At 33.8% G+C, this 14,287-nt stretch overlaps 1 protein-coding gene across 5 annotated transcripts in view; it reads right to left on the reverse strand.

Annotated features, from left to right (window-relative positions):
- LOC127877365 (sodium- and chloride-dependent taurine transporter-like) overlaps positions 1 to 14,287 on the reverse strand; it is a 158,582-nt gene that overhangs the window by 21,454 nt on the left and 122,841 nt on the right. For 4 of the 5 annotated variants that reach the window (XM_052423120.1, XM_052423118.1, XM_052423117.1 and 1 more), the window contains 2 exons: positions 12,907 to 13,006; positions 10,118 to 10,218 (listed from right to left, as the gene is read on the reverse strand). The exons of the other annotated variant lie outside the window; for it this stretch is intronic. In XM_052423120.1, coding sequence (XP_052279080.1) covers positions 10,118 to 10,218; positions 12,907 to 13,006 — 201 coding nt within the window. The remainder of the gene's footprint in view (positions 1 to 10,117; positions 10,219 to 12,906; positions 13,007 to 14,287) is intronic. 5 annotated transcript variants of the gene reach the window in all.

The following is a 14,287-nucleotide window of genomic DNA, read 5'->3' on the forward strand; positions in this document are numbered from 1 at the left end:
TCCACTGTTTCGAGTGTGTGAGATCAGAAATTGTAACACTTAATTCAGCTTGTTCTGTGATAGTTATACCATGTGATGTTTTGTGTCTGTATAAGATTAACATGAGGCTTGAACTGGAGTATGTCTTATGAAATATCTTTTAAATATCATTCTGTAAGTCTTGTGATTTTGCTATTTTGAGATAACAGCATATATACTAAAGGTAGCGATTAACTTGTTTATCTGTTTTTCTGTGATGTATATGCTAAATGCCAGTGCGAAGAAATGCCTCTTTCATCATTATATAGCATTGATAGGTACATTTTTGGAAATATTCAGACAGGAGTATAATTGTACAGATTTTAGAGCTTTTCACCAAAATTGGCATTTGCCTAATGGCAATTGGTATAAGTTGTGCAGTAAACTTCAAAGTTATGAAAGTCTTACCCTGTCCTGATCAGCTGCGAGGGATACTGCAAAGTCAAACTCCTGCTCCATGATGAGTCGATGCCTTGGATTGATGTCAATCTGAAAGACACAACAGTTCAACCTAACAATTTATGTAGTGCCAAAAAAACTTTATTTTGTGTCCCAAAAGCATGATATTGTGACAAAAGTGTAGAAAAGTTTAATTTGGTATTTACATTTTTAAAAAAAATCCGTTAATTCAAAATAATGTAAAGGCAGAATACAATTTCTTGATGTCAATCTGACCAATCAATAAAACGACTAATATTAAAAATGAATATGGAGAAGATTTTTAACTATACATTCCATTTTTTTAACAGATAAATTGAACTGTAAAAATATGACCAGTTTTATGAGTAAATAAAAACTTTATACATATAAAAATTTAGCTCATATAAATGACAAATTTATTCATTCAATGTCTGTATACTACCTAACGTGTATTTTGAGCTCCAGTAGGGCAAAATGCGCCCGAGTTTCTTAATAAAAGTTCTGAAAGTGACCAACTATCATCCTTGTATGATTTGTAGTAATTTTGATATTGCCCTTTACAGAAACTTCGCTAATAATGTTCATGCAGAAAATGTAGGTCAATGTGACATTATTCTGGTATGGTAAAATGTATTAACTGTCAAATCATCATATTGAGATAATAATCATTGAAAAGTACTGCATAGGTAAAACAGGAACCAAACACTTTCCTATCCCCCACTCTATTAGGCTTGGAAATGACATGGTATAAAGCATTTTTTCAGATCTAGGAAATCAGTGCTTTTGGAATACTTACAACTGGAGTGCCCGTTGGGATCCATGCAGCTGGTTGTGGAGTTGTTGTAGTCTGTGGGAGTGTAGAACTCTGTGGAGTTGATGTAGGGTGTGTTACTGGCTGACGATGAGAAACTATCTGTTGTTGCACAGGTGTTGCATGTGAAGTTGTCATGGTTGGTTGTACTGTTGGTGCAGGTGTTGTCACAACTGGTTGTATAGCAGCTGGTGCAGGTCTCATCACAACTGGTCTTATAACAGCTGGTGTTGGAATGACATGGGACACTGGATGGGTTGTTGAATTTTCAGCTGGCAGAGCGACTAGTTGCTATAAGAGAGATGATATTTGTATTAGACTTGATCAAGCAATGAAAAAAATTCTAAGAGTAACAGCATTTTAATTTGAAGAATGTGGGTCTTAAATAGGTGTCTGACTGTTGTAAATTCAGTTTTATCTAGCATAGCAAAGCTGCACCACAGTAATTATGATTCTGTTTTGTAAAACATACTTTAAAATGAAATACAATCCTTCAAGTTGCAGACCCAGCTTCATTCATCCTGGGTAAATCATGGGATTGATGGCCTACGTCAACAAATACAGAACATTGATTTAATTTTATATGTATTCATTCTATTTTTAAAATCTTAATACAGTGTTGATAGTACATATAAAAATGGAGATTAGTCCATAGGTTGAGACTCCACTATTTACTGTTAAATGGTGTAAATTTTTATTTTTACTTTGTATCCTCCTTATTATGCAACCATAGAATCCCAAGTGACACTAAGGGTATTTATGAGTGAAAAAAGGGTACTTGGAAGTTCTGTGAAGCTATATGCCTTTATTAGTCATATATGTGAAATAAAAGCTTTAGTGTCATAGACCGCAAATATATTGTGCTCTAAAAAAATGGGCTTTACATATTGTTGACCCATTCGAAATTTAATTCTGTCTGTAAATTCAACAAACATGTAAAAAGGAGATGGCGCATGATTGTTAATGAGACAACTATCCACTAATTCACAACCAATGAACAATTAAAAGTTCTAAACTTGAGTTTCTGTGACACAAACCCATGACAGTATTATAAAACCATGACAAAATTAATATCATTTCTAAGCATATTTCTAAGCATATTATATATATATATATATATATACCTCATTATCTGTATTCTCTTGCGGGTGATCCTGAAAAATTAAGAAACAAATTAATATGATACTCAAGCATTTGTAACTTAACTAGATGTGGATTCCTTATTGCAAGATACATACATGTGTTGTTTGCTTCTGACTTAATGAACAAGATGAATTTCATAAGCGCAAACATGTCCAAGGGGCATGGATACCATTGCCAAACAGATGTAGATGTACATGAATGATAGACTTGTATAGAGGCAAAAAAAATTATCAAAAATTGAAAGGGATTTCAATAATGATAAACTCTCAAATGTATTAACATATGAAAACTTAAACAAAAAAGAAATGTGGTTACTGAAATAAGCGCACTAGCAAATAAATATGATTATTTCAACACGACTCCATAAAAAATCACATCTTTCTAACATGAACAGTTGCAGAAGATATTGTATCATCACAAGACAAATCGTTATATCATAAAGAAGGGATTTTCCAGAAAGTTCTCAGTTACATGACATAATTAAGCTGTGTTCGCTTTTTAGGCAATGCCTATTTTCATATTATGGTATATCTCTATTCTCAGTGTTTCATCTTAATAGTTATGTTACAGTAATGTTTGATATTTGATGTGCCCGATGAGACAGAAATAGAGAAATAAAAAAAAAAGAATTAAAACAAATATTAAAACAAGACATGCTCTATGAGACTTTCATGAGTGAGATGTTTACATTTGTAATGAATGGAAAATAAAAATTAAAACAAATAAGTTATTTGAACATCAATAACCAAACAGCACAATGAAGGTTTTATTTTGAATGTGTGTTTTGGCTATAAAAACAGACTGGCAATGCCATTAATATATAATTCATGTATACAATTTTAGCTAAAATTTCATTTTAAACGTCATATACCTGTATCTTGATAACAACTGTTCCCTGGTACTTTAGTGTCTTAAAATATGTAGGGCTAAATGGGGCAGCTACAAGGTTACGACTCTGGGTGTTGGTGAACAGGCTGAAGTCTTTTCCAGTAAGTCTGGCATAAAGAGAACGGATGTTCTCTTTGAAGTCTGCTTCTGCTAGGTCTAATGAAAACGGATGTGCTTTTCCTTTGCCATCGTGGTAGTATGCAGGCGGAAAACCTTAAGAAAAACAAACTAAGAAATGAAACATAAATTTAAAAAATATGTTTATAACAATGAAAATGATTTTTCAATCTGCTGCAAATGTAGAATTTTGATAAGACAAGGCATATAACATCCTACATTTTATGGAAACTTTACATATAAAGCATATAAATGTAACACGATACCATTGAGTCCCACTTTTGCAAAACAAACTTATCTACAAAGAGTATCTGTCGTAATCCTATGACATAAGGGCACCTAAACTTGTGAAACCAGATGAAATCAGGCCAATTAGAGTTTCTTCAAAGCAGGTTAAGTTATTAATAAGCAATGTTATTGGAGGGTTGAACCATTCTGCCCCACTGAAATCTCTTGACACCAGTCCTGATTTATTTTGTTGGTTTACAATATATGCATTAGACCTCAAAATTTGTAAACCTTTTTCTTCTCATGGATAGGGTGTGGTCTCTCTGACGTTTGCTCCATATCTTTTCTTTTTCATATATGTGTATTTTTTTTTTATTCATTTTAAAAACAAAATATTTACCATAGTCAATTGCTTGGTGTCTCTCTATAGCTGCATCTTGCTTGGAGAACTTTGGCAGCTCACAACCATCTGGCAAAAGGTAAAACTTCAACCTGTTAAAAAAAAAGAATTGGGTCAAATAGATAGCAGTTCCTCTACACATGCAAAACAAATTAAGAGGTCTGCCGAAGGCCTTCTACGAGGGAGAATTCAACTCTCCTTAAGCTCTTAATGACCCAAAACATATACAATGAGTATACTCATAAAACTCTTTCCACCTGAATAAAATGAGAATTGTATAACACAAACAGAGAGAAAACGGACGGACGGACAAGGGTAAAACTTGATGCCCCCGTCGCCTAAAGGCGGGGGCATAAAAATATCAAATAAAACTATACAAATAAATGACGACAGACATAGAGGTGCCAGTCGATAGTAATCCCCATATATAGGTTATGTTTCCCTGCGAGTACAAACTTGTAACTTTTCATAATATTTATTTAATAATAATAATTCATATATATAAGCGTTTTCAATTATGTCATTTTTATCAAAATGTTCATTGTCATAGGTTTTTTTTATAATAAAAAGTAGCGTTATTAGATTGGTTACTCCCTTACTAACTAAAATTATATAAATTTTTCAAAAAACTTTAGAACTAAGTTACTTCCAGGGAAATACTATACCTGACTACTTTTGGTTTGGGTCCAGGTTTCTGTTTTTGAAGTCTTGATCTTCTGGCAGGCCGGGTGAAGTTGCGTAATGTACCAACATCTGCAATGGCAGCAGTGAGAATATCATCAAAGCTTGGTGCTGGTGGCTGGAAGTCATCATCGTGGTCGTGTTCTGAAAAACATTAAAAACAGTAAGCAACATTCTATATTTCCTATTTTAATACTTTTGAGGGTTTAATTTATTACAATCCTTAAAGACATAATATTTTGTGCATCAACACGCGATATATCAAACACAATACGTCCTAAGATTTAATACTGTGTTGTCACTAATCGTGAGGAAAAAAACAAGATGGCTCCAATGCAAAATTAATATCTGTGTAAGGTGGCGATAAGTGTATCAATATCCGTAGCCACAAAAACCAGTTTTAATGTCTTGACTACAATGTCGAACCTGTACCCTTTATGGATAAGTTTATTTTTGTCACATTTGGGGCTGTTTTATAGACTTTTTGTAGAGGCATTTGAATTGATGCTTGGTGCGGTTATTTTTTTATATTTTGAAAGTTAAATTTGACAAGAAAATGTTGGGGGAACAAATGTAACAGAAGCTGCCTAAAGGAATCAAAAAACTTTGTGAAAATGGGAGCTGGAGAATCCAAGGAACTACAAATCAATTTGGTTTGGTCTTATGTCAAGGGAAACAATAAGCTTCTTAAAAATTTGATAAAATACTGAAAGCATTTTTCAGCAAAGAGGATGAAAATATCCCTTTTTCATAAATTGGAATGTCAACATTCAATTTCAATATTAAAAAGTTTATGTCCCTGAAAAAAACATTCCTGTAATTTCATGAAAATTGCTGAATTTTTCAATTAGAGTATAACTTTGCAACGGATGGATGGACATTTAAAGACTGTCGTATAAAAAAGGCACTTGTAATTCAAAGGACATGCAAATGACGTAACAACTACATGCATTGGAATTACCGAATAACAGTATAATGCTAGAAAAATTATAATTCCTGAAATAGCATACCAGAAGGCTTTTAGTTTATGTCAACGAAGCATTTTGAGAGTGCAGCACAGTTCTGTAAAAAAAATTCACCAGCTCCTGTTTTACCAGGTTACAAAGCTGGTGGCTTGCCTTATACTAGTGCTTATGCTAAACTATTCTTAGCCAAATTATCAAATTCAGATTTTGCCAGTATGAAATACTGTACTTTATCAATCATAATTACATGCATATCTGGATCAAAATGTACAAAAATGATCATTGTCAAATATAAAATAATAAATCCTATGCATAGATATATGTGCAATCAAGAGGTCCCTGACCTCAGTTCTATAGACTGTTAATGAAGGAGCCAAGTAATTTCAGGCCAAAGAAAAAAAATTGTGTGTTTCGGGTAACGCCTTGAAAAAAATTAGGTAGGGTAGGTAGGTAATTTTTTTTATTTTTAATTTTTTTTTTTACATAGACATAATGGAGCAGAGATGTTGACTTTAACAGTGCTTGTCCAAAAAAGCCAATAAAAAAGTTAGGTGGGGCTGGAAAAGCTAGGTAGGGTCGGGTTACCCTAAACACAGCTAATTTTTTTTTAGGCCTATTTGCAGATTTGTGTTAAGATTCAGTATTAGTTAAAAAAAAAAGGATTCAGTATCATTTCTAATATTTGAAAATCCTCTTTATTATCATGTTTTCTGTAAAATAGTAATTGATAAATGTTTTCTTCAGTGTCATTATTTTTGCAATATAAAATGAAATGGTTTTCATCATCACTGATTCAACAAGATTATTTTTTACATTTAGTACAGTATCTAAAGCTTTGCAGTATTTTTCTATATCTTTACTAATTATTGTCAAAAAAGACACATATATATGGCCAGTCTTAAAAATATCCTTGTTTGTCCTTCCCCTACTCACCAGGTTTTAGTTGAGTAGGTAGGTAGGTTTATTATTATATTTTTTTTAAAGTCTCAATTTTTAATTTTAATTTGAAAGAAAACTGTTTAAAACATGAAAAAAAATCAAAGAAATAAAATTTGTGTAAGAACTTTGCAATAAAATTTTATGAGTAGGGGGGCAATTTTGGTGGGTAGGTCGGAGGAGGGCAAACAAACTTAATTTTATTTTAGGCCTATACCAAAATTAGTTTTCATGGAGGGGCAAATTCAAAGCAAAATGCATAAATCAACACAGGTATATTTTCTCTTGTATAAACTTAGTTGTTTTTAAAATAGGAATATTCACTGAAAACGTTGAGAGAATATGCAAGGCAGAAATTTTACATGAACATCTAACTATTCCCTCCCCCCCCCCCCCTTCCCCAGTTTTTTCTTTAATAGATAAAAGTGCAAAGTAACATCCATACAGGTCAAGGAAGTACAAAAATACATACAGCTTGTACAGCATAAAAGACATATTTTACAATATTGTGATATTTGTAAAATTTTGGACTTGCATGGACCTATCACAGTTCTAACATAAATTGCTATAAAAATCAAATAAAACATTGCTGTCAAAAGTTGAGATCGTGGAGATAAAATACATTTGAGTTGTAGAAACCTTTAAATTGACTCAAGTAAGGATGCAATATTGTCGTTTCCAAAAAATGATTTAGTCCTAAATTCAAGTTTTGTTTGCTATCAAGTATTAACTTGATTTTAACATCAATTTATCAAAATGTGCAAAATTTCCTGAATTGGTCCCCCCCCCCCCCCCTGGAATATTCTTATACCTTCCAATGTGTGATCATTTATATGAAATTAAGCTATTTCCCGGGTCTTAAACTTCTCAAAAATGTTCTCCTACCTTTACTCCTGACTTAAGTTTTATGGAACTATCATTGATCATGTTTATTCTTCACTAATTCATTTATAAATTGAGTCTGATACCATATGATGGTAGTCGAGGGTGTTAAAACACTGTCTTTGCATAAATGTTTTTATTTTTTTTAATACGAATATGAATTTTCTATTTAAATTTATTTTATTTCATTAAAGGGATTGTCAGAAACTTCAAAGTCATTAATATTTGAATAAGTTTCTTCAACATTGTTGGCAACTATTAAAGGTCATGAAACTCACTGTATAAAAGCAATTTTGATCAAGATTCTATTTTCATTCAAAGGATTCCTTTAGGATTCCATTACAAAAAAAAACAACAACATGTGACTATGATTATCAAAAGCTCTCATGCAGGAAAATTACAAGCAGTGTTAACCCATAACCATATTACAGCATCTTTTAGCTGTTTTTTTCACACAAGGACTTGTTGGATGACTTGTGGAGACCACTATTTTTTGAAATTCCCTGTTTTTCTCTTGGATGGAGTGTGGTCTCTATGTAACTGATCCCATATAATATCTTTCCACTTGCATACTAACATAATATATATCTGTTTAATCATTTTATCGAAGCGTTATGGCTTAAGTGATGTTATTGACTAAATTTTGACAAAACTAAAACACCAAAAAAATAAAATTGCTACTTACCAACTGACATCTTGAATTCAGGATAATTATGATCAAGCAATTGAGTGGTGGTTTATTTATAAGAAAAAGATGAAGCCATACTATGACTTAGCTTGTGGAATGTCATATGGCCTTCTTTTTAAGAAAACAACCCATGTGTAATCAAGGGGTACCCTTCAATTAACTAGACAATTACCAATACTGTTAAAACAACAACAAAATGTTGGTTGTTTTTAAAAAGGGAACTGAAATAACAAATACAGGATATGAAAGACAATTAACGAGCAATCACTGATCCTCATGACATTTTTAATACTGTATTATGGATTCGTTTGTTACCATTGCAATATTTACACACTCATAAAAAAATATAAATTGTTAACTGCTGCACTAAAACAACAATTAAATTCTTAATTAGGTTTATTTTGAATCTCATCAAACAATATAGGATAATATTTCGGAAGAACGAATGACATTTAACAAATGCATACATTAGTTCTTTTAATTAATATCTAAACTGGGAATATATACTGAATATATGTCTCTGTCTAAACTATTTATTTCTAAAGGGGAAAAATCAGAACACTTAAGTTAGATATGTTTCTAAATAATATGTTAACAGTACATTTTTTTCTTTTTTTACATTTAAAATTATTTTAAAAGACAATAGTGCACTCAGACTTAAAATATCACCTGGGTAATTTCTGATATGTGTACTTTTTGGGATTGTTTACTTATAAGTTCACTGCCAATACTGAGATACTGGAGACTGTTTTTTTTCCATTTAAATACTAAAATCAAAGCCAAAATTTACATGTATAGAATATAATTAAGTTGGATTCGGTGACACGATATAATCTTTAATTTCTACCTGGGACATATAATATAGTCCCAGTTTCTACATACAAGCTGGTATGACTACTCGTATACAAGACAAGTTATTACTACAGGTAAATGCGATATGACCCGGAAATATATAGACGGGCGGATCGTTTTTGATGTTTATTGCATAGTTACTGACTGTCAGCAAAATTTGATGATGAAAGGGTGTTTTGAATGTTATTCCAGACTAAAACAAATTTTAGCTGACTTAAGATTCTAATCCAAATTTATAATATCTGTATTTTTTGCTCGTACCACATGGCAATCTTTTTCTTCCGACCTCGGGCATGAATTTATTAACAAACCTGACAACCAATCAAAACGCTTGTTTCATATGCTTATTTTCGGACGCGAGTTTTGACTTAACGATAATTAATAATTCAACTTAAGTAAAAATTTTATTACTTAAGTAATAATTAAATACAATTAACGATGCGAAAGCACTTAAATTAATTTTAAGCAGCGTTAAATGCAATTTAAGTAACTTAACGGTAATAAAAATCAATTTTTGTTGTTCGGGCGCACTTAACGAGTTAAACTAAGTTTTTCTCTGCTTAATTCATTTTTCTCACATAAATAGAAAATAACTCTTCTTAACTACTTAATGCATTTAGTAGCGTTAATTCGAATTAAGTTACTTAAATTGAGTTTAAGTAGTGAAAAACTAAGTTTAAGTTACTTAAACTTAGTTTTTCTCATTTTTGTGGTTCAGGCGTGCCATACATACATTTTCGTATCAAATTGATACTGGAAAATGTAGACGAAGACGAATTCAGAGCTATGCATGATAATTATATTAGCCGCGTTGTAGGAATACCGGGCTTAATGCATGTGCGTAAAGTGTCATCGATAGGGACGAAATTTTCCGCGTTCATGGAAGTTTTCGCTTAAAAGAAGTGACATCTCAGAAAAATCAACTCTGGATGGAAAGCGTTGTTCCAGATGGGCCTGTGCAGTCCGCATATGGGACAACACTTCACGCACATTGTATTTAAACCCGTTTACACAGAGCGAAGCTTATTCACTACCACTTCAGTTAAGATATCCCTTCGGAACTGAGTGAATACAAGCCCGAGTCATACCATCGTAAACAACGGCGTCAGTAACTTCCACATCCACTTTACCAACGGAAATACACGGAAACCATACATCATCTCCAGGTTGTCTTGGAAACGGTCCGCTCCTGAAATAATTGGGTAGAAACTGCAGAATATTATGGAACTATCTATCACAGCGTTCTCAGAATTTGGACCGTTCACCACAAACAATTTAGCAATCGATAATATTATTGTCAGCAATGCAACCCTCTTTTTTTCTTTTGAGTTTTATTTAATGTTAACAAAACCCTCTGCTTCTTGCTTAAAGTTGATTCAAGCATTTTTGTATGGTAAATATGAAAAAAAGTACGGGATAATTATCCGCCAATCTGTTTTATTGTGTATTCTATCAATAGACACTAAATAATAAAAGACACACCAATGAAGCAACAATTATTTAACTTTCTTCGGAACTCGCGTGCCCATATTTAGTGCAGTGTGTTAAAGCAAAACACAGAAAAGGCGCTAACTTTAAGGAAATGGATCATGCAAAAACAATAATCAGCATATTGGGAGCGGAAAGTACCCCTAATACCGCGGTTTGAATAACCTCAGCACGATAATTGCATTCAAAGCAGCGATACGAAAAACACCATTAAAAGCATTTGTTTACTTCACCCGCTTGAAGAGGGCATTGAGAAATATAAACAGAGGAATCTTTCTTATTTATTTTACGACTGCAACGATAAAACAACACATTACTCCATTTAACTAGTTTAATGACCCGATTCCAAAATATTTTGCCTCCCAATAAACATCACAAAAATGTAATAGAATGCACAAAGTATTCACTAACAGATCTCTTTAATATATTATACGAGTAAAAAGTGGGATATAAAAGGCCGCAGCGAAAAAACAGCCGGTGGTAACCACGAGCCCAACGAAAGATCGGCTACTCACTCGTGGAAACCTGTTACTTTGAAAATATACCTACCGGAGGTGGATGAGCACACGATAAAATTACAAAACGTGAAGTAACACCGTTATAGTAGCAACACCGCGTACCCAAAATAAAAAATGCTATTGCTCATCAAGCGACCGAACTAGGAAGAACCATATACTTTGCTGGGCTAAACCTAGTTCTACCAATCGCTTGACCATTCTATCCACTTTTACATGATAATCGTTATGACACTTTTAATGACACACTAAAACTTTTACTTGATCACTACACTTGTGATCACACTTTTTTCGCACTTGCGAATTACATACTTAATCGGACATTGATCACTACACTTGTGATCACACTTTTTGCGCACTTGCGATAACACTTACTTGATCACTACACTTGTGATCCAATACTTTTACTTGTACCTTTTACATACTTAATCGGACATTGATCACTACACTCGTGATCACACTTTTTTGCACTTGCGATAATATACTTAATCGGACATTGATCACTACACTTGTGATCACACTTTTTTGCACTTGCGATAATACTTTTACTTGATCACTACACTTGTGATCACTTTTATCGCCACACTTGCGATAATATTATTTGTACCTTTTTACATACTTAATCGGACATTAAAATACAACTTAACGCTCAGCCAGCGATTTGACACCTAAACGTTTTTTACCCTACGGTATTGCTACTATTTTTTATTTTGTTTAAGCTTAAACTTAAATAACTTGGAATTACCCGAAAGGACAAGGATGATAAACTACGCAAGTAGTCACAGAGTCCATTCAGATAAATGTATAAATGCGCATGCCCATCCGACCCCCGGCAAACAGAATTTTCCGCCACAATAAATTTCACAAATCTATCCCCCACATAACAGTGGAATCTTTCTTATTTATTTTTGCCTTCTTGTTTTTTATGTCTACACCTGTGGTCATTAAATCGCCGCCAAGAAGAATGCTAAAATGGACCTAGTTTTCACACTTGAGTAATCTTTATTTTTTTCTTTAAAGAAAACTTTGACGCGAGGAACATGATTTGAACAAACTTTGTAAAGGACAACAATACAATATAACACTCTAAATATTAAATAAATCATGCGCCTTTTTTAGATAAACTTTGAAATGTGTGTTGTCCGTTTTACGTTATACAAAGCCTTTGCTCCAACTAGTGTTGCCAGTTTCTGTCTTATTGTTTAGATGCTTAACTTGAATAAACCTTTAGAGGACCACTATCTGATGTCACATACCAACTATCAAAGCAGCTGGTCATTTGGTTTCAAAGATGAAGAGTCTCTACTGTGCACGCTCAAAATATATTTTTAGTGTGGACAATGGTCATCAATCGATCTATACTATTAATTTTCGTTAAATCCTGCTTAGTGGTTTAAGAGATGTTATTTAAAGCTTCTTAACGACGCAACACGCTACATTATGGAGGACGTCCGAGAGCCAACCACCCATTTAGTGCTCAGGGGAGATATACTGCACGTTAAGTAATATAATTTTCCTTTTCAGCAAATGTTTTATTAGCTCCCAGTAAAGAAGTGTAAGGGTTTTATTTCTGTTTTGGTAAAGCGGCCTTGCCCCCCCCCCATTTTGTGAAAAAATGAGTCGCAAACTGTTTAAAAATGTGAAAAAATTAGTCATGAACTTTCTAAAATTGTGAAAATTTGAGTCGCGAACTTCTTGAAATCGTGAAAAATTAAGTTGCGAATTTCTTGAAATTGTGAAAATTTGTGTCGCGAATTTCCCAAAATTGTGAAAAACGGCCATTCTCACAGAATGAAAAAAAAGCCCTGGGTGTATGCTGATGATAGAGGCGACAGCTCTTGAGATAGGTCGAAGAACCACAGAGGAATACATACCGTAGACATACGAAACAACCACGCACTCGAAAAAGGCTACGATCATCACTATTCTACTGGACGAGTAGTAGTCGAATAACTGAAATACGTACATCCCTCCCTGGATGGGGGAGGATAACAAGTTTATTAAAATGCATTGTTCTGGGAAAACAGGGCTTTATGCATGTGCGTTAAGTGTCATCCTAGATTAGCATGTTCTGTCCTCAAAGGCTTATCAGGGATGACAATTACCGCGCTTTTGAATTTTTCGTTTTAAGAGGGTCTCTTTTAAACGAAATCCAGTATTGGAGGAAGATGTCATCCCTTAATAGCACGTGCAAATTGCATAGGCTAAATGCACTAAACACACACGCTTTACGCCCAGTTTCATCAGAACGAGGCTCGGACAATAATGTAAACAAGGGCTGTTTGTAAAACATGCATGCCCCCATATGGGCTGTCACTTGTAGTGGCAGCCATTGTGTGAATACGTTTTGTGTCACTGTGACCTTGACCTTTGACCTAGTGACCTGAAAATCAAAAGGGGTCATCTGCCAGTCATGATCAATGTTCCTATGAAGTTTCATGATCATAGGCCTAATTCTTTTTATGTTATCATCAGGAAGCCACTTTACTGTTTCGAGTAACTGTGAACTTGACCTTTGACCTACTGACCTGAAAATTAATAGGGGTCATCCGCCAGTCATGATCAATGTACCTCTGAAGTTTCATGATCCTAGCCGTAAGCATTCTTGAGTTATCATCTGGAAACCATTTTACTATTTCGAGTCACTGTGACCTTGACCTTTGACCTAGTGACCTGAAAATCAATAGGGGTCATCTGCCAGTCATTATCAATGTACCTATGAAGTTTCATGATTCTAGGCGTAAGCATTCTCGAGTTATCATCAGGAAACTATTTTACTGTTTCGAGTCACTGTGACCTTGACCTTTGACCTAGTGACCTGAAAATCAATAGGGGTCATCTGCCAGTCATTATCAATGTACCTGTGAAGTTTCATGATCATAGGCGTAAGCATTCTTGAGTTATCATCCGGAAACCATTTTTCTGTTTCGAGTCACTGTGACATTGACCTTTGGCCTGACAATCAATAGGGGTCATCTACCAGTCATGATCAATGTTTCTATGAAGTTTCATGATCTTAGGCGTTAGCATTCTTGCGTTATCATCTGGAAACCCTTTTACTGTTTCGAGTCACTGTGACCTTGACTTTTGACCTAGTGACCTGAAAATCAAAAGGGGTCATCTGCCAGTCATGATCAATGTACCAATGAAGTTTCATGATCTTAAACGTTAGCATTCTTGAGTTATCATCCGGAAACCCTTTTACTGTTTCGAGTCACTGTGACCTTGACCTTTGACCTAGTGACCTGAAAATCA

The sequence above is a fragment of the Dreissena polymorpha genome, chromosome 4 (genome assembly GCF_020536995.1).
Source record: "Dreissena polymorpha isolate Duluth1 chromosome 4, UMN_Dpol_1.0, whole genome shotgun sequence".
Lineage (NCBI taxonomy): Eukaryota > Metazoa > Mollusca > Bivalvia > Myida > Dreissenidae > Dreissena > Dreissena polymorpha.